The sequence below is a fragment of the Oncorhynchus masou genome, chromosome 29 (assembly GCF_036934945.1).
Source record: "Oncorhynchus masou masou isolate Uvic2021 chromosome 29, UVic_Omas_1.1, whole genome shotgun sequence".
Lineage (NCBI taxonomy): Eukaryota > Metazoa > Chordata > Actinopteri > Salmoniformes > Salmonidae > Oncorhynchus > Oncorhynchus masou.
Genome location: NC_088240.1, coordinates 38,983,958 through 39,004,395, shown reverse-complemented (window position 1 = coordinate 39,004,395; position 20,438 = coordinate 38,983,958). Strand labels below are relative to the sequence as shown.

Below are 20,438 nucleotides of genomic sequence, written 5' to 3'. Positions count from 1 at the left end.
TAGATGATACAGTACTTTTTCAATGATCTAAAATATTTGATCGCTTAATCACCCTTCTATTGAAATGCATTTGCCTGAAGACTAGGGGCCGCATAGAAGGCTTAATTCCAGAGCGGATAGAGTGGCACATCTGTGTCAATATGAGAGCGTGTACAAGTATGGTCAGACTACCCAGGGATTTACCTGGCACTTGATTCCTGCTACGCTGCATGCACAGGTCTCTGGGTCACAGAACACTCTGCAGTCGCAGCCACAGTCCTCCCTGGACACCCGGATGGCCCGCAGCTCGTGCTTCTCTTCCACGTCAATCTTCTTCACCCCCGAGGTCCGCAGCAGAGCCCGGCGCTTCTTAGTGGTGAGGGGCTGTAGAAAGAAGTACTCGTCCACCTCTGTGTTTTCCAGATCAATGTCATCGTCAGAGATGTCCTCTGCCATGAGCGTGTTGGCCTCCTCCGACTCCACTGTACCGTTCTTAGTCAGCTGAAAACAAACGAGAAGGGATCACATTTAGTCCGGTTTGAACCAGCTGAAACCAAAGACATGCTGCTTCTCGGAAGAGTACACAGAGTGAGCAGTTGGAAACATATAACATTCTATATTTATAAAAAGGACACAATATGTCATAACTGTATTTATAAACTGGATGGTTCGAGCCCTGAATGCTGATTGGCTGACAGGTGTGGGTTATCAGACCGTATGCCACGGGTATGACAAAACCATTTTTTACTCTTGTAATTATGTTGGTCACCAGTTTATAATAGAAATAAGGCACCACGGGGGGGGTTGTGGTATACGGCCAATATACCACAGCTTAGCGCTGTATCCAGGCACTCCACGTTGCGTCATGCTTAAAAACAGCACTTAGCCATGGTATATTGGCCATATATCAAACCCCCTTGGGCCTTATTGCTTAAGTATTTCTTTATTTTATTTTTTATTTAACCTTTATTTAACTAGGCAAGTTAAGAACAAATTCTTATTTGCAATGACGGCCTACATTGGCCAAACCCGGACGACGCTGGGCCAATTGTGCGCCGCCTCATGAGACTCCCAATCATGGCCGGTTGTGATACAGCCTGGATTCGAACCAATACCTTGAGTTTCATGGAGTTGAGTTTCTCCTCCTTCAGATGGTCTCGGAGCATGTCTCTGTGGATTCTCTCTTGCTCCAGGGCAAACTCTCCCAGGGAGTACTGCCTGACACCACTGTGTCTGTTGGACATGCCCAGAGTACTGCCCCCCTGACTGGGCACACTGGTGAAGCCCTGGCGCCGGCTGAAGTAGTACACCGTCACATTGTCAAAATGTACCCTCCTTGTTCTCACACGCTTCTCCCTCTTCAGTATAGAATCAGCTACAGAGTCAAAAGACGAGGGGAGAAGATGGTGAAAGGAAGCTGGGTGATAGCCCACTTCTTCATACATATAAATAATAGGGAAAGCAGGGTTATTGGTTCATACATGGATGAAAGATTAACCAGTTCGATGTGGTGGAAAGAATAGCCCATTTTAAATCAAGAAAGAGAATGTGAAATCACCAGTATGAGAAAAAGCTAGATTAACCACCTTGACAGCATACACGCACACTGTTTCAAGAGAAAGCACTTATTTAAAATTGGAATCATGTACATAGGAAAGAATTGTATGTTGTTGCTCACCATGTGCTCTCAGTGGTGTACAGTATGTGTGTAGCCATACTATAACAAGATAAAACGCTAGTCTGCTTGCTTACGTTTTGCAGGATTTGAATGCCTGCTTTTATTAGACTTTTAAATGAACCTCGGGAGTCCTCTTGCTAACACTCAGACAACTCAACCCAGCTTAGTAGAGCAGTGTTTCATCATCCCAACTCTGCCAATTGGCATGTCAGTACTACATGTGGCTTTTTAAGGACTGTTCTATGAGAGGGAGGGAAGGAGGGAGGAAAAAGAAAGCAAAGACAGAGAGCATAAATAATCCCCCTCCTGGCTCAGATCTGGAGTGGTTGAGCACAGCTTTCCCAGCGCTCACTTGATGTCAGAAAAACAGGACAAATGGGAACCATCTGGTTCCAGCAGCACTCCACCCTGTGCCATAAGGACAATGCATTCATTACAGGCATGGCAGCGCCAGTCTGGCCTTGTTGATGGGAGTTTCGCTTTATCCCCCCCCCCCCCCCTCATTTTCAAGCTTGCAATACGTAACGGTATCTCTGTATTTCTTCCTATTTCTTGTTCGGCCATATTCTAGTGACTTGTGATATTAGGGTTGCTATGATCATGTAGTTCTAACAATAAATCTGCGAGAATACATAGAAGCCCTTCGTCAAAGACCTCCCGATTCAGATTCAGAAATTCCAAGGCTTTGTTTTGCTCCTCTAAAAGCAATCACACAAGGAGAGGGGCTGGATTATTTCTCCAACACTAACGCAGCCCAAGACGGAGTTGTACTGTATTCTCCAGGCAACAATGCTACTGTACATCTCAGCACCACGCCTGACACAGTGTGACACTTCTTTAGTGAGGAGAAGCTCTGGGAGCCGTGTGCTCTGCTGCATGAACTGCTCTCTGATTCCCTTGGCTTAAAGCAACATCCTCCTGGTTGCCTTTATCTGCAGCAGCTGACCCAGAAGGCTCAGGAGTCTGGGGAAACAGCACCCTTGTCCCTGATCCCCTCGCCCCCATCCCCAAACACGTGCGCATGTATGGACCTACACAAACACAAGCGCATATGCGCACACCAGAGGAGGCTGGTGGGAGGCGATAAAGGAGGAGGGGCTCATTGTAATGGCTGGAATGGAATAAATGTTTGATATTGTTACATTTATTCCCTTTCAGCCATTACAATGAGCCTGTCCTCTGGCACACACGCACATGTAAACACAACACAGGGAGGAGCCCTGTCACTTACACCCACAATAAACCAGGGTAGGGTTACTGTATCCATCTTTCCCCAACACACAACATAGATCAGTGGAGGAACCAACCACTGACAATCCACACATTTTCCCCCAGGCTGACTACCAATAACATATCTGCTCATAGAAAAAAACAGGCCATCTAAAACACAGGTCTTTTTTTTTTTAAATCAGTGGCACGATCAGAGGTGCCTGCCAAACTGACTGAAGCCTTTCCGATGACAGGTTAACTCAACTCATAGCTTCTCAGAGCCTGCCAGACACACCACAACGCTAGAGACTAGAGAGCATCAGCTCATTCATCAGGCTGTACTGTGCTGTACTTCGCTGTGCCTGCTGACACAACACCTAATGAGAGACTGTTGTGCTGCTGCGGCGCTGCATTCATTCCCCTTTATTACAGCCCAGCTACACCAGCCCAGCACAGTCCATCCAGCCGTCCTCATGGCTACTCAGCTGTCCACACAGACACCAGCCCAGCACAGTCCATCCAGCCGTCCTCATGGCTACTCAGCTGTCCACACAGACACCAGCCCAGCACAGTCCATCCAGCCGTCCTCATGGCTACTCAGCTGTCCACACAGACACCAGCCCAGCACAGTCCATCCAGTCGTCCTCATGGCTACTCAGCTGTCCACACAGACACCAGCCCAGCACAGTCCATCCAGTCGTCCTCATGGCTACTCAGCTGTCCACACAGACACCAGCCCAGCACAGTCCATCCAGCCGTCCTCATGGCTACTCAGCTGTCCACACAGACACCAGCCCAGCACAGTCCATCCAGCCGTCCTCATGGCTACTCAGCTGTCCACACAGACACCAGCCCAGCACAGTCCATCCAGCCGTCCTCATGGCTACTCAGCTGTCCACACAGACATCAGGCTCAGCTTGCACAATGCCATGGATTGCATCTCTTCTCCTCTTTTAAAACACACCCATTGATGCAGCTTTTTGAATTTCCTCTTCAACCGAGTTATCTGAATGACATTTCTAACCGAGGGTTGTAATTGTGCTTCAGCAAGTCATCACAATGGCATGTTATTTTCATGCTGTTTCCTAATACACTCAACGTCCATTTTAGAAGCAACAATTACGATACAGAAGTATAATCTGAATGACACATGCTTCATTCAAAAAGTCTCTTTCACTAAACTACAATATGAATAATGCATGTAGCTTTTTGTCTGTTCGTGTCAGACTGTATCAGTGTTGAGTATATGTATAGCGGGAGAGAGCAGTGTGTGTGTGTGTGTGTGCTCACGGGTGAAGGGGCCCGAGGCTGAAGGGTTGACACTGTCACTACTGTCTCCGCTCTCGCTGCAGGAGACCTCGTCATCAGACTCCTGCAAGGAGGAGCACGGCGAGGAGGACGCCTCCACCTCGTCAAACTTCCTCTTAAGTATACCGCTCATGGCCCTCCTCTCCGTCTCCGCCGCTGCACCTGCAAAAGCCAGCACAAGGAAGGGTACACATTATTTAATGCCCAGCTTAGGCCCCGCCGGCCTCCACAGTCCTCCTCAACACAGTCAATTAGCAGTGAGCCACAGAACACAACAACCCCTCCTGCTACCCCCCTCCCCCCCCTGCCGTCACTACCTACCCGATGGTCCTCAGGCAATTGATCACCTTGACACAAAGGAGCTCGGGATGCGAGGCGAGGGATGCTAATTGCATGACGTGTCTACCTTGTTCACTCTGCTGTCTTTGATTGAGCGGCGACAGAGAAGGGACACTGGGGTGAGATTTTGCTTACTTTGCCCTTATTCATGAATGGTATTTCTAAAAACACTGCCTGAATATTTTTTTATCACAAAAGAACATGGGGCAAAAATTAAATGAGACGTTTCCGCCCAAAGCAGGATTGTAATATCTGCCCACGGCAGCATATGCAAACTAAAAACATAATGTGACTGTACTTAATTGCTGTTGCACCTCAAAAACACAATGCATGCATCCAGCCGGCTACTGATTGAAAATATCCCTTGGCTTCAAAATTAATTAATTTCCATCTTATGGGAAATTTAAAAAAGGCTGACTACGGCTTTACTTATTCTGGGATAGGCAGTGAATTTAAATATGCCTGAATGTGTGTGCATGCACACGTGAATGTGTGCGCGTGTGGCCGTGCGTGCGCATGTGTGTGCATAAGTAAAATAGTGATTTTGTAAAATGTGTAATGTTGCACATTCAGTGCTCCCTAGAGGGGTTCCAATCTGGGGCATGACTGAAGATAGTTTATAGTGGTTAGGAGGATATTATGACTGACATGGTTATAACCTCTTAGAAGAAAGAACGTGAAAATGTTCAAATGGACTGGGGGGAGGCACCCAGAGGGATGTGCTGCTGAAGTCAGAGTGTTTAATAGCTCCCAGGTTCATAGAAACTGAGGACAGGCCCTGGCTGCATCTCAAATTGCACCCTATTCCCTATAAAGTACACTACTTTTGACCAGGGCTCTGGTCAACAGTAATGCACTACGGTGCCTTCAGAAAGTATTCATACTCCTTGACTTATTCCACATTTGGCTGTGTTACAGTCTGAATTCAAAATGGGTGAAATAATATAGTTTTCCCACCTCATCCATCTACACACAATACCCCATAATGACAAAGTGAAAATATTTTTTGAGAAATGTTTGCAAATATATTGAAAATAAAAGACAGAAATATCTTTTTTTTTAATAAAAATATTGAGTATCAATACATGTTAGAATCACCTTTGACAGCGAACTGCATCAGTGAGTCTTTCTGGGTAAGTCTGTAAGAGCTTGGCACAACTGGATTGTACAATATATGCACATGATTATTTTGAAAATCTCTGTCAAGTTGGTTGTTGATCATTGCTAGACACCCATTGTCAAGTATTGCCATTGATTTTCAAGCCAATTTAAATCAAAACTGTAACTAGGCCACTCAGGAACATTCAATGCCGTCTTGGTAAGCAACTCCAGTATTATATTTGTCCTTGTGTTTGTCCTTCTGAAAGGTGAATTTGTCTCCCAGTGTCTGTTGGAAAGCAGACTGAACCAGGTTTTCCTCTAAGATTTTGCATGTGCTTAGCTCTATTCCATTTATTTTAATCCTAAAAAAATGTCCTCGTACTCAGTGAAACTCAGTGATATGTTGGATTTGCACCAAACATAACGCTTTGTATTCAGGATATTTCTTTGCAACATTTTTTGCAGTTTTACTTTAGTAAACATGATGCATGTTTTGGAATATTTTTTCTGTAAAGGCTTCCTTCTTTTCATTTAGATTAGTATTGTCATGTAACTACAATGTTGTTGATACATCCTCAGTTTTCTCCGATCACACCATTAAACTCTGTAACTGTTTTAAAGTCACCATTGACCTCATGGTGAAATCCCTGAGCGGTTTCCTTCCTCTCCGGCAACTGAGTTGGGAAAGACACCTGTATCTTTGCAGTGACTGAGTCTATTGAAACACCATGCAAAGTGTAATTAATAACTTCACCATGCTCAAAGGGATATTCAAATGTCAACCTTTAAAATGTTTACCCATCTACCAATAGGTGCCCTACTTTGGCATTGGAAAACCTCCCTGGTCTTTGTGGTTGAATCTGTTTTTGAAATTTACTACTCGACTGACAGACCTTACAGATAATTGTAGGGTACAGAGATGGGGTAGTCATTAAAAAAAATCATGATAAACCCTATATTTGCAGAGTGATTCCATGAAACTTGTGACATGTTAAGCAAATATTTACTCCTGAACTTATTTAGGCTTGACATAACAAAAGGAGTTGAATACTTATTGACTCAAGACATTTCAGCTTTTCATTTTTTTAATCAATTTGTTTAAAAAAAAAAATCTCTAAAAACATAATTCCACTTTGACATTATGGGGTATTGTGTGTAGGCCAGTGACACAGCATTTATATTGAATCCATTTTAAGTTCAGCCAGTAACACAACAAAATGTGGAAAAAAGTGTGAATACTTTCTGAAGGCACTGTATATAGGGAATAGGTTACCATTGGGAATAGGGTGCCATTTGGGATGCACGCCTTGCCGAGTCACTCATCCTCCCCAATGCCACTACAGAGGCCAGTGGAGAACAGCCACCAGTGACAACGATTAAACTGACTGATGGTGTAATTAAACAAATCAAAACAAGACCTGGTTCATCAGTCAACTGCACAAATACTAATGTAAGTGCCAAATTAGGCTACTGTAATAAGTGTTGAATTGTAACTGTCAAACAATGGGTTGTTGGAACTTGCTGCCTTTCCTCCACAAATCATTCTCCATATTTCCATCAACATGTCTTCAACCAGCCATTGCTTATATCAGTAATCAAGTTGCAATTATTTTTTATGCATTTTGTCTAAAATGTCCCTAAACACAGTTGATGTAGTGTATGTGACAACAACAGTCTGGCTTTTGGTTCTCTTACTAAATGATGTGGGATGCCATCTAGGTTAGCCTAGTGGTTAGAGCGTTGGACTAGTAACCAGAAGGTTGCAAGTTCAAACCCTCGAGCTGACAAGGTACAGTTAACCCACTGTTCCTAGGCCGTCATTGAAAATAAGAATTTGTTCTTAACTGACTTGCCTGGTTAAATAAAGGTAAAATAAAAATAAGAAACATATCTAATAAGACTTTTGTGTTTATGTTTGGGGGGTGGATCAGCTTTAATATTGCAAATAGATTGTGGCTTCTATCAATGTAATTGTCTGCATCATTTCCAATTCCATATACAGTGAGGCAAAATAAGTATTTAGTCAGCCACCAATTGTGCAAGTTCTCCCACTTAAAAAGATGAGAGGCCTGTATCTTTCATCATAGGTACACTTCAACTATGACAGACAAAATGAGAAAACAAATAAAGAAAATCACATTGTAGGATTTTTTATGAATTTATTCGCAAAATAAGTATTTGGTCAACTACAAACAAGCAAGATTTCTGGCTCTCACAGACCTGTAACTCCTTCTTTAAGAGGCTCCTCTGTCCTCCACTCGTTACCTGTATTAATGGCACCTGTTTGAATTTGTTATCAGTATAAAAGACGCCTGTCCACAACCTCAAACAGTCACACTCCAAACTCCACTATGGCCAAGACCAAAGAGCTGTCAAAGGACACCAGAAACAAAATTGTAGACCTGCACCAGGCTGGGAAGACTGAATCTGCAATAGGTAAGCAGCTTGGTTTGAAGAAATCAACTATGGGAGCAATTATTAGGAAATGGAATTACCCCGTGGGGTCAAAATTATCACAAGAACGGTGAGCAAAAATCCCAGAACCACACAGGGGGACCTAGTGAATGACCTGCAGAGAGCTGGGACCAAAGTAACAAAGCCTACCATCAGTAACACACTACGCCACCAGGGACTCAAATCCTGCAGTGCCAGACGTGTCCCCCTGCTTAAGCCAGTACATGTCCATGCCTGTCTGAAGTTTGCTAGAGAGCATTTGGATGATCCAGAAGAAGATTGGGAGAATGTCATTGGTCAGATGAAACCAAAAGAGAACTTTTTGGTAAAAACTCAACTCGTCGTGTTTGGAGGACAAAGAATGCTGAGTTGCATCCAAAGAACACCATACCTACTGTGAAGCATGGGGGTGGAAACATCATGCTTTGGGGCTGTTTTTCTGCAAAGGGACCAGAACGACTGATCCGTGTAAAGGAAAGAATGAATGGGGCCATGTATCGTGAGATTTTGAGTGAAAACCTCCTTCCATCAGCAGGGGCATTGAAGCAGGGGCATTGAAGATGAAACGTGGCTGGGTCTTTCAGCATGACAATGATCCCAAACACACCGCCCGGGCAACGAAGTAGTGGCTGCGTAAGAAGCATTTCAAGGTCCTGGAGTGGCCTAGCCAGTCTCCAGATCTCAAACACATAGAACATCTTTGGAGGGAGTTGAAAGTCCTTGTTGCCCAGCAACAGTCCCAAAACATCACTGCACTAGGGAGATCTGCATGGAGGAATGGGACAAAATACCAGCAACAGTGTGTGAAAACCTTGTGAAGACTTACAGAAAACTTTTGACCTCTGTCATTGCCAACAAAGGGTATATATAACAAAGTTTTGAGATAAAACATTTGTTATTGACCAAATACTTATTTTCCACCATAATTTGCAAATAAATTCATTAAAAATCCTACAATGTGATTTTCTGGATTATTTTCTCATTTTGTCTGTCATAATTAAAGTGTACCTATGATGAAAATTACAGGCCTCTCTCATTTTTAAGTGGGAGAACTTGCACAATTGGTGGCTGACCAAATACTTTTTTGCCCCACTGTGTGTGTGTGTGTGTGTGTGTGTGTGTGTGTGTGTGTGTGTGTGTGTGTGTGTGTGTGTGTGTGTGTGTGTGTGTGTGTGTGTGTGTGTGTGTGTGTATATATATATATGTATTCGGCCCCCTTGAACTTTGCGACCTTTTGCCATATATATATATATATATATTTTAATCCTTTTATTTTCCCCTAACCCTACCACCGCTCCCTTAATTAGAGTAAACTAATTGAGGCTTCTACTTCCAGCTTATACATACTATATTTGTTTAATGGACACAGTATATTTTACAATAGTTCTCTTTTGTTTGTTTTTAGTCCCATCCTTCAGCTACCATCAACCCCTCCCATCCATCTTTTAAACATCATCCAGTTTTGTTTTATTTTTGTCATATATTGTTCAACTGTGCTGTGATGTTTCACATCAGTTCTGAACCTTTCTATTCTCATAGTTTCTACAGATTGTAAATTAAAGACAACAATTTTGGCTAAGATTATTATTATATTATTGATATATTGACTATGACTTTTCAGATCACCCAGCAGTGCTATTTGCAGAGTTAACTCCAGGTAAATGTTGCAATTCTTCAGCCATTCCTGAACCTGTGACCAAAAACAAGCTACAGTGCCTTGAGAAAGTATTCGACCCCCTTGAACTTCGCGACCTTTTGCCACATTTCAGGCTTCAAACATAAAGATATAAAACTGTATTTTTTTGTGAAGAATCAACAACAAGTGGGACACAATCATGAAGTGGAACGACATTTATTGGACATTTCAAACTTTTTTAACAAATCAAAAACTGAAAAATTGGGTGTGCAAAATTATTCAGCCCCTTTACTTTCAGTGCAGCAAACTCTCTCCAGAAGTTCAGTGAGGATCTCTGAATGATCCAATGTTGACCTAAATGACTAATGATGATAAATACAATCCACATGTGTGTAATCAAGTCTCCGTATAAATGCACCTGCACTGTGATAGTCTCAGAGGTCCGTTAAAAGCGCAGAGAGCATCATGAAGAACAAGGAACACACCAGGCAGGTCCAAGATACTGTTGTGAAGAAGTTTAAAGCCGGATTTGGATACAAAAAGATTTCCCAAGCTTTAAACATCCCAAGGAGCACTGTGCAAGCAATAATATTGAAATGGAAGAGTATCAGACCACTGCAAATCTACCAAGACCTGGCCATCCCTCTAAACTTTCAGCTCATACAAGGAGAAGACTGATCAGAGATGCAGCCAAGAGGCCCATGATCACTCTGGATGAACTGCAGAGATCTACAGCTGAGGTGGGAGTCGTATATTCGTCGTATATTGCACAAATCTGGCCTTTATGGAAGAGTGGCAAGAAGAAAGCCATTTCTTAAAGAAATCCATAAAAAGTGTTGTTTAAAGTTTGCCACAAGCCACCTGGGAGACACACCAAACATGTGGAAGAATGTGCTCTGGTCAGATGAAACCAAAATTGAACTTTTTGGCAACAATGCAAAACATTATGTTTGGCGTAAAAGCAACACAGCTCATCACCCTGACCACACCATCCCCACTGTCAAACATGGTGGTGGCAGCATCATGGTTTGGGCCTGCTTTTCTTCAGCAGGGACAGGGAAGATGGTTAAAATTGATGGGAAGATGGATGGAGCCAAATACAGGACCATTCTGGAAGAAAACCTGATGGAGTCTGCAAAAGACCTGAGACTGGGACGGAGATTTTTTCTTCCAACAAGACAATGATCCAAAACATAAAGCAAAATCTACAATGGAATGGTTCAAAAATAAACATATCCAGGTGTTAGAATGGCCAAGTCAACGTCCAGACCTGGATCCAATCGAGAATCTGTGGAAAGAACTGAAAACTGCTGTTCACAAATGCTCTCCATCCAACCTCACTGAGCTCGAGCTGTTTTGCAAGGAGGAATGGGAAAAAATTTCAGTCTCTCGATGTGCATAACTGATAGAGACATACCCCAAGCGACTTACAGCTGTAATCGCAGCAAAAGGTGGCGCTACAAAGTATTAACTTAAGGGGGCTGAATAATTTTGCATGCCCAATTTTTCAGTTTTTGATTTGTTAAAAAAGTTTGAAATATCCAATAAATGTTGTTCCACTTCATGATTGTGTCCCACTTGTTGTTGATTCTTCACAAAAAAATACAGTTTTATATCTTTATGTTTGAAGCCTGAAATGTGGCAAAATGTCGCAAAGTTCAAGGGGGCCGAATACTTTCGCAAGGCACTGTACATATGGACAGTACCCAAACAAATGATCTAATGATTCTGTCTCTTCACAGCAAAATATTCAGAGCTGGGATAATTGTACCCCCATATATATAACATTATATTGGTTGCAAGAATTTTGTATGATAAATTAAGTGGAAAAACTAAGTTTTGAATCCGCCTTCGTTTTGTGTATCAGTTCATAAACCATGAAATACATTTTACATCTGAAATACATCTGAAATCTCTTCCCAACTATTTTGCAATCTGTATGGCACAGCTGTCAATGTTTTGGTCCTTAAATGTAATTGGTATACTTTTTTATTCATCACTCTCCGACTCGTCTTTGACACGGAAATAAAGAATCAGCGTTCAGCTTCAGTCTCAGTCCCAGTATCAGCCTGAGCAGCTTGTGGTGGAGTTCCATTCAGAGAGACGTGCCCATTCATCTGGAGCCGCTCTCTGCTATCAACTCATTACACATGCAAATACTGCTGCTGCCTTAAGGACAGTGTATGCTCCCCTATGTAGTGCATTTCCTTCACATACATCCCAAATGGCACTATAGTCCCTATATTGTGCACTACTTTTGCACTATATAGGGCATAAGGTGCCATTTGGGATGCATAAGATGCCATTTGGGATGCATCCAGTGTGGTGGAACCTGGAGAGAAATCAAGCCGCTGCCAAAGGACCATTGTTCCCAAGTGTCTGTGGTTGTACTGTGACATGGGTCTGCTTGCACCTGGAGGAGATCCAACGTAAACTACAGTACTTAGCGCTGTGGAATGTTCAATGTTTGGCATCAGGACACCCATTTTAATGATTGTCTGTCCCTCTGCACAGTAGACCAATCATTCAAATACACTAAAGCTAACATATGGAATTGTTTGTTTGGTTTTGAATTTTAGGACCCCTGTAGGTACTACTATAGACTGTAGGTACTACTATAGACCATAGAAATGCATTGAGTAACACATTCATAAATGGCAAAACAGACAGATAAAAAAAATAAATCATGAAGAATATGGATTTAACATGTATTTCCTATATATAAGAAAGCTAATTATTTGTTTTTGGGGGGGGGGACACACACATATTTAACCTTTTTTATTTTGGAGCCCAAACGGTTCGGACGCCACAGACGTTTTTGTGAGAAGATACATTTTCGGGGTGTCTTATGTTCTGACAAACACCGCTGTAGTTTGGCCAGCTTCCACAGAGGATTAAAATAAACTCCACATATTTTGAACCAAATCATATCAGTGTTTCCTGTTGGTACCGTTGATGAAATATTGAATCAGTCTAAAATTGTTACTGGCCCTCATCATTTAGCATTAAAGGTTGCACAAATAATACAGCTATTATTCACTGCCTGAATACAAATACATTTTTATGTCGCCTATAACCAATGGAATGACATTTTTATGTAGCCTTATAACCAATGGAATGACATTTTTATGTAGCCTTATAACCAATGGAATGACATTTTTATGTAGCCTTATAACCAATGGAATTACATTTTTAAATGCATTAGTTACTTAGTACCTCCTTTTCTACGGTTGTCATAATGGGCAGCTGGACAATCCTCACTGTAATTCAGGAAGAATACAAAATAGTACAGACAATTTAGTTCTATTTTCCACATGGCATGGCCCAAGTCTATTTTGTAATCATTTTAATTAGTTCCCCATTGTTGGAAATCCATTCGTATTCTTAGCCCTCAGCAGATGCTGCAATATGCTATGATAGCCAAAGTGGTTTCCATGGCGATGCCAACATATGAGCAGAAATAGTGATTTCATGTCTGAAAGTGATTCTGCTCCAGTCCTCATGTCTGTGAAACATAAATATCATAGTATGACTACATCTGACAACACATTATCACAGTATAGTTTAAAGAGGAAGATTTGAGGCACACAAATTAAGAAAAATTGAATAAGATTGATATAGCTACACTCAAAAATCCAAATCAATGCATATCATTTTCTGTACGAACAAGGATTACGCTTATTTCATATTGTAGCTGTCCTAAAATAGACCAATCCAATCTGGATAGGGTATCATCTCCTTAACACAGTGAATAGACATGACATCAAATGCAACTCAGTGGTTCATGCAAGCAGACTTCACTTCTTCGGGGCTTAGCAGCACAAGCCAGAGAGCAGAGCTAGTTCCTACTCGACATTTCTTTGTCTCCTCCACTGTTGTGTTCCAACTAATCATGGCTAGGCTGGGCATACACCACGGTGCAAGAGAAAATGCTGGGTGGAAATAATGCAGCAAAAGTCTGCTTGCAAAGCCCCTCCCTGTGCTGGCTTCACTGAGCGCACACACATGCACTGTACAAATCAACTGTATTCCTTTATGAACTGCATCCACAGCCCTACGTGACACACGCATGTTCTGAATCAAAACAGATCATGTTCCCCGTAAGGTTCATCTATCACTGTACACAGAGGTGACACACAATCCTCGCGCTGCAGACCTGCCACACAGAGAGAGTCACAACGAAAGCTCTCGTTCCCAAGCAATACTAACAAGCCCCAGCATCTGTAGCAAGTCGTCACACATCAGCCCTGCAAAAAAATAACAATAATCGATAACAGGGCACTTTGTGCCAGCCCTGAAAGAAACCACTGACCTGTGTCCACTGGCGTGTCCCGACTCCTCTGGCCCCCTTTCTTAACGTGACACTTGGGAGCAAAATCTAAATGAAGCACTTAGAATGAAGTGAAACATGATAAATGATAGGCTCCCATTTTGCTTTAGTCCACTGACTTCCTGCGACCCCAGTACACTGAGGGCATGAGAACCTGGTGAGAGGGAGGGAGAGGGAGACACACAGAGACTTGTCAATTTCCCAGCCCTGACGGCCACTGCCGGTACCATATGCTTTATTGTTAAATGACAATATTTAACTCTCCCTCTCTTTATTGTTAAACGACAATAGGTGCCTCTCTTTAACTCTCCCTCTCACTTCCCTCCTTCTCTCTCTTATTCACCCTAGCCACACAAAGACTCATTAGTTGTTGCCGGCTGAAAGGCTGGAGCCTGACTGGAGCAGAGGGAGGCAGCCTGTGAGATCACATGGGTGGTATGTCTGAGAGAGAGTCAGGCGTGCCTCTACTCCTGCTGTCTGCAGATCATTTTACCAGCATGAGCCAGGGAGGGAAGAGAGAGAGAGAGAGAGAGAGAGATGCTGAAGAAGTGAGAATGGTGAAGGGGAGGGGGAGGCGGAAGAGAGTTAGAGCGAGTGAGTGAGTGAGAGAATAAAGAGGAGAGAGAGGGGCAGGGAGAGGAAGAGAAAGATTTGATTTCAGGCACAGCACAATAACCCAGTCCGATGAATGGGCACAAGGCTTAAAACCGCAGGAGAAAACATTGTGTGGTTCACAACATCGACATTAGAAGCAAAATCTCCAAGTAGTGACAAATCCAGCATGAGAACATTCTTTGTGTTTATTTTCAAAGTCTTCTATCCACGGAAAAAATGATGTATGCCTCAGACAAAAGGGAATTACCACATACAAGCTAATTAAACTTAAGTTACCATCATAGGGATCACAGTGAATGCTACAGTATATGACCCACAGCCTGTATATCTATGAAATAGTTATCCCCATTGAAGTGATTACAATACAACCACTTCCTATCCCAGGAAGTCCTGGTGATTGTAAGTGAGGCCACGGCCAGTGAAGTGAAAGAGGAATGATATCATTCTCACACTCAATTAAAGCACTGCACTTCCTCCAATAGCTTTGGCCTAATCTACTGCTTTACAGCCAGCAGGGAAATAGAATCAACGCTGGAGCAGTGCTGTATTAAGGAGCATGGCACAATCACTAACGTGGCTGATTGCAGACAAAAGACAAACATACAGAGCCAAAGTTACAACAAAGGTCATTAAATCTACTTCATTACACGCACAAAACACATTCTATTTACTCCTCTGCTGAGGAAATGTGTATTCCAAGATGAAGACATGTAACAAATTGTGCCAGTGCCTTATACACAGTACATAATGTACATTAAATCCACCAGTGCATCTGTCAAATGCCGATGTTTAGTGAGCAGTTTCAGTGTGACGAGCATGTTTTTTGACAGTGTGACGGGATTACATTGTTTTATTGATGAACCATTAAAACCCAATTGCCATTCCTCCCAGGTAGTGGCAGTCTGCCGCTTCACATGTGTCCTTGCTGAACCTACTGAACTTTCCCTTGACAGAGATTCTGCTGCCCTCCTCCTACCCTCTCCTCTTCCTCCTCCCAGAGGACTTATCTTCCACTCTGCTGTGACAAGTAGCCTAAATCAAGTCCTGGCACAGGATGAACTCACCAACCACAAACAGACCATTACAGTATCTACAGTGAGGCATGTCACCTTTACACTTTGACCTACGGCTCTTCGACATGAACCACGATGCTTGAGTCATATAGCTATTATACAGGGACTGAAGAGGACCTCTGTTGACAGGAGGCTACAGTTGATCCCTATGTTGATTAGTCCTCTATGCCAAAACAGTTCATAATTGAAACCGGACCCTGGTCACTGTGTTGCCTTGGGTCGGGTTTTCGAGCCTATTTGTTGATCCCTTTGTGTTACAGTAGATCCCTTTGTGTTAACTAGCATATGTTTTCTGTAACATCATTTATGAGACCATATTAGTCTGAAGGAGGTTTTAATACTTTGTGAACGCAGCGAGAAGTCATTCTGGCCTTTAAGAGACATGGCTGCTTTGGTACAAGTGATTAACATACCAGCCACAGTGCACATTGTGAACAAGCCCAACGGTTATGCATATTGATAGCGATCTGTGAGCTGCTGAGCTCTCCAACACAAGATTAGAGTAAATCAACTCAAGCTGGACCAGATGTATCACAAGACATGCAAGTTTAATGTCATTCTTTCAGCATTGCTCTAATGCTTTAATAACAGTGGATACTTCAATGACTGTAGGTTAGGCATAGTGAGTTGGTGACTTGTCAAAATAAAAAAGACATTTATGAATGATAAATAGCACACAGCATAAAAGTCTAGTGAGAATATATAGTGCATTCAGAAAGTATTCAGACCCCTTGACTTTTTCCATATTGTGTTACGTTACAGCCTTATTCTAAAATGGATTAAAACTAAATGTTTTCATCAATCTACACACAATACCCCATAATGAAAAGGTTTTTAGACATTTTTGAAAAATGTATAAATAAAAAACGTATTTACATGATTATTCAGACCCTTTGCTATGAAACTCGAAATTGAGCTCGGGTGCATCCTGTTTCCATTGATCATCCTTGAGATGATTCTACAACTTGATTGGAGTCCACCTGTGGTAAATTCAATTGATTGGACATGATTTGGTAAGATCCCACAGTTAACAGTACATGTCAGAGCAAAAAACAAGCCATGAGGTCGAAAGGATTGTCCGTAGAGCTCCGAGACAGGATTATGTGGAGGCACAGATCAAGGGAAGAGTAACAAAACATTTCTGCAGCATTGAAGGTCCCCAAGAACAGAGGGGCCTCCATCATTCTTCAATGGAAGAAGTTTAGAACCACCAAGACTCTTCCTAGAGCTGGCAACCCGGCTGAACTGAGCAATCGGGGGAGAAGGGCCTTGGTCAGGTAGGTGACCAAGAACACGATGGTCACTCTGACAAAACTCCAGAGTTCCTCTGTGGAGATGGGAGAACCTTCCAGGAGGACAACCGTCTCTGCAGCACTCCAATCAGGCCTTAATGGTAGAGTGACCAGACATAAAACACTACTCAGTAAAAGGCACATGACAGCCCGTTTGGAGTTTGCCAAAAGGCACTTAAAGACTTTTAGACCATGAGAAACAAGATTATTTGGTCTGATGAAACCAAGATTGAACTCTTGGCCTGAATGCTAAGCATCACGCCTGGAGGAAACCTGGCACCATCCCTACGGTGGCGGCAGCATCATGCTGTGCGAACGTTTTTCAGTGGCAGGGACTGGGAGACTCGTCAGGATCGAGGGAAAGATGAACGGCGCAAGGTACAGAGAGATCGTTGATGAAGTCCTGAGCGCTCTGGACCAGGTTCTCAGACTGGGGCGAAGGTTCACCGTCCAACAGGACAATGACCATAAGCACAAACCCAAGACAATGCTGGAGTGGCTTGGGGACATGTCTCTGAATGTCCTTGAGTGACCCAGCCAGAGCCGGGTCTTGAAACCGATCGAACATCTCTGGAGAGTCATGGTAATAGCTGTGCAGCGACACTCCCCATCCAACCTGAAAGTGCTTGAGAGGATCTGCAGAGAAGAATGGGAGAAACTCCCCAAATGCAGGTGTGCCAAGCTTGTAGCATCATACCCAAGAAGACTTGAGGTTATAATCGCTGCCAAAGGTGCTTCAACAAAGTACTGAGTAAAGGGTATGAATACTTATGTAAATGTAATATTTCAGCTTTTCTTTTTTTTAAACCTTTTTTTGCATTGTCATTATGGGGTATTGTGTGTAGATTTATTAAATAGTTTTTTCCCCCATCAATTTTGGAACAAGGTTGTAATGTAACAAAATGTCAAGGGGTCTGAATACTTTCCAAATGCACTGTACACTGAACAAAAATATAAATGCAACATGTAAAGTGTTGGTCCCATGTTTTGTGCACATTTTGTTTTACATCCCTGTTTAGTGAGCGTTTCTCATTTGCCAAGATAAGATGTCTATAATAAAGCCCATTTGTGGGGAAAAACATATTCTTATTGGCTGGGCCTGGCTCCCCACTGGGTGGGCCTATGCTCTCCAAGGCCCACCTATGGCTACACCCCTGCACAGTCATGTCAAATCCATATATTAAGTCCTAATGACATTTATTTAAATTGACTGATTTCCTAATATGAAGTGTAGCTCAGTCAATTCTTAGTAACTGTTGCATGTTGCGTTTTTATTTTTATTCAGTATACTTTTACTCCGTGCTATTTTCCCCTTACTTCTTCTCTAACTAAATATCCATAATTTTCTAAATGGAATGCAGTACCTTATCTGTATTCTGTTGTATCCTTCTCTTATGGGTATCACATACTTTATGCAGCTACATTACATAAAAATGCAAAACATAAGCTAGAGAGATGGCATTTTGTTATAAACACTACCATTGCACCACGGCTATTGACCTATATTGTCTGATTTGCAAGAGGAGTTTTGATTTTGATGAAGCAAGTTTGTGACAGCAGGCATGAAAATAAACATACAAAAAATATATTTTAATAATCTGTGCCCAAGCTGTGCTGTTGTATTGAGGTCATATGCTAATGACTTGTCTGACCCAGAATGCTCAGTCAAGACATGATATTAGAAAATAGGAAATATAATTGAAGAAACATTTTGAAATAAATATATTTACTATATCTCATGCATTGGTGAATAACTAATAATACTGTCCTAGAGTCATATTTCCTCCATAAACACATACATGTTGTTCATCATAAACACAGGGTCAAATAGGCATTTCTGTGTAATTATCTTAAATCTTGAAGCCGACATTGTGTGGATTGGCTGAGCTGTGACTGAGATTGTATCTGATTAATGTTTTATCCTGCACATAGTTTTTAAAGCCTACATGCGCATCTCCACCATGAGTTTGTGCTTCTTGCTGAACGTTTTAAACTAATCAAGGGCTGAAGAAACATTAGCAGGAGCCCATATTTCAGGTTTTACTCTATTGAAAATCATATGCACAGTCTCTCTAGATCCCTTGACAGTGTAATAGTGGTGATGCTGTTGCATAGGTGATTTAAATATTGACTGGCTTTCATCAAGCTGCCCACTCAAGAAAAAGCTTCAAATTGGTTCAGGTTATCAGTCAACCTACCAGGCTAGTTACAAACAGCACAGGAATTAAATCATCAACATGTATGTGTCACGCCCTGACCTTAGAGAGACGTTTTATTTCTCTATTTGGTGAGGTCAGGATGTGAGGTGGGGTGGGCATTCTGTTTTGTATTTCGCCGAGTGTGGTTCCCAATCCGAGGCAGCTGTCGATTGTTGTCTCTGATTGGGAATCATACTTAGGTAGCCTTTTTCCCCCACCTATGTTGTGGGATCTTGTTTTTGTACAGCTCTTGTAGCCTACGGAACGGTACGTTCGTTTCGGTGTCACTTTGTTATTTTTTTGCTGGTTCTCATTGAAATAAATATGATGACCACAAATTACGCTGCGCCTTGGTCCCCTTCAAACAATGTACGTTACAGTATCGATCAAATCTTTACTAATGCTGCAGAAATCTTCTTGAAAGCAGTATCTGAAATCCATCAGATGCAGTGATCACAATATAGTAGCCATATCTATGAAAACCAAAGTTCCAAAGGCTGGACCTAATATAGTGTATAAGAGGTCATACAATAAGTTTTGTAGTGATTCCTATGTTGTTGATGTAAATAATATTTTTGGGGTCTGTGGTGTGTAATGAGTAGCAACCAGATGCTGCACTTCTATGAAATTGCCTATTCCAGTTACACTTAAGCATTCACCCATTAAGAAAATGACTGTAAAAATGGTTAAATCCCTGTGGATTGATGAGGAATTTAAAAGATGGTATGTTTGAGAGGGATGAGGCAAAAGGAATGGCAAATAAGTCTGGCTGCACAACTGATTTGCAAGTGTACTTAAAATTGAGAATTCATGTGACTAAACGGAATAAAAAGAGAAGAAACTATACTACGAAACAAAGATAAATGATAGCAAATGATAGTAAAAAGCTTTGGAGCACCTTAAATGAATTTTTGGGCAAACTCTATCATTCATTGAATCAGATGGCTCATTCATCACAAAACCCACTAATATTGCAAATCACTTGAATGATTTTTTTCATTGGCAAGATTAGCAAACTTAGTCATGATATACCAGCAACAAACGCTGACACTACACATCCAAGTATAAATTAACAAATTATGAAAGACAAGCATTGTAATTTTGAATTCCGTAAAGTGAGTGTGGAAGAGGATGAAAAACGTATTGCTGTCGAACATGAATGACAAGCCACCAGGGTCTGACAACTGGGAATATTACTGAGGATATTAGTGGACAATATTGCCACT

General features: G+C 42.0%; 1 protein-coding gene across 4 annotated transcripts in view; it reads right to left on the bottom strand.

Annotated features, from left to right (window-relative positions):
• LOC135519593 (cysteine/serine-rich nuclear protein 3-like) overlaps window positions 1–20,438 on the bottom strand; it is a 33,024-nt gene that overhangs the window by 3,191 nt on the left and 9,395 nt on the right. For 3 of the 4 annotated variants that reach the window (XM_064944832.1, XM_064944831.1, XM_064944830.1), the window contains 3 exons: window positions 4,157–4,336; window positions 1,095–1,354; window positions 184–480 (listed from right to left, as the gene is read on the bottom strand). In XM_064944832.1, coding sequence (XP_064800904.1) covers window positions 184–480; window positions 1,095–1,354; window positions 4,157–4,307 — 708 coding nt within the window. In that variant the 5' untranslated portion in view covers window positions 4,308–4,336. Of the gene's footprint in view, window positions 1–183; window positions 481–1,094; window positions 1,355–4,156; window positions 4,337–14,016; window positions 14,558–20,438 lie in introns of those variants that run through there. The other variant, XM_064944833.1, reaches the window with a different exon arrangement.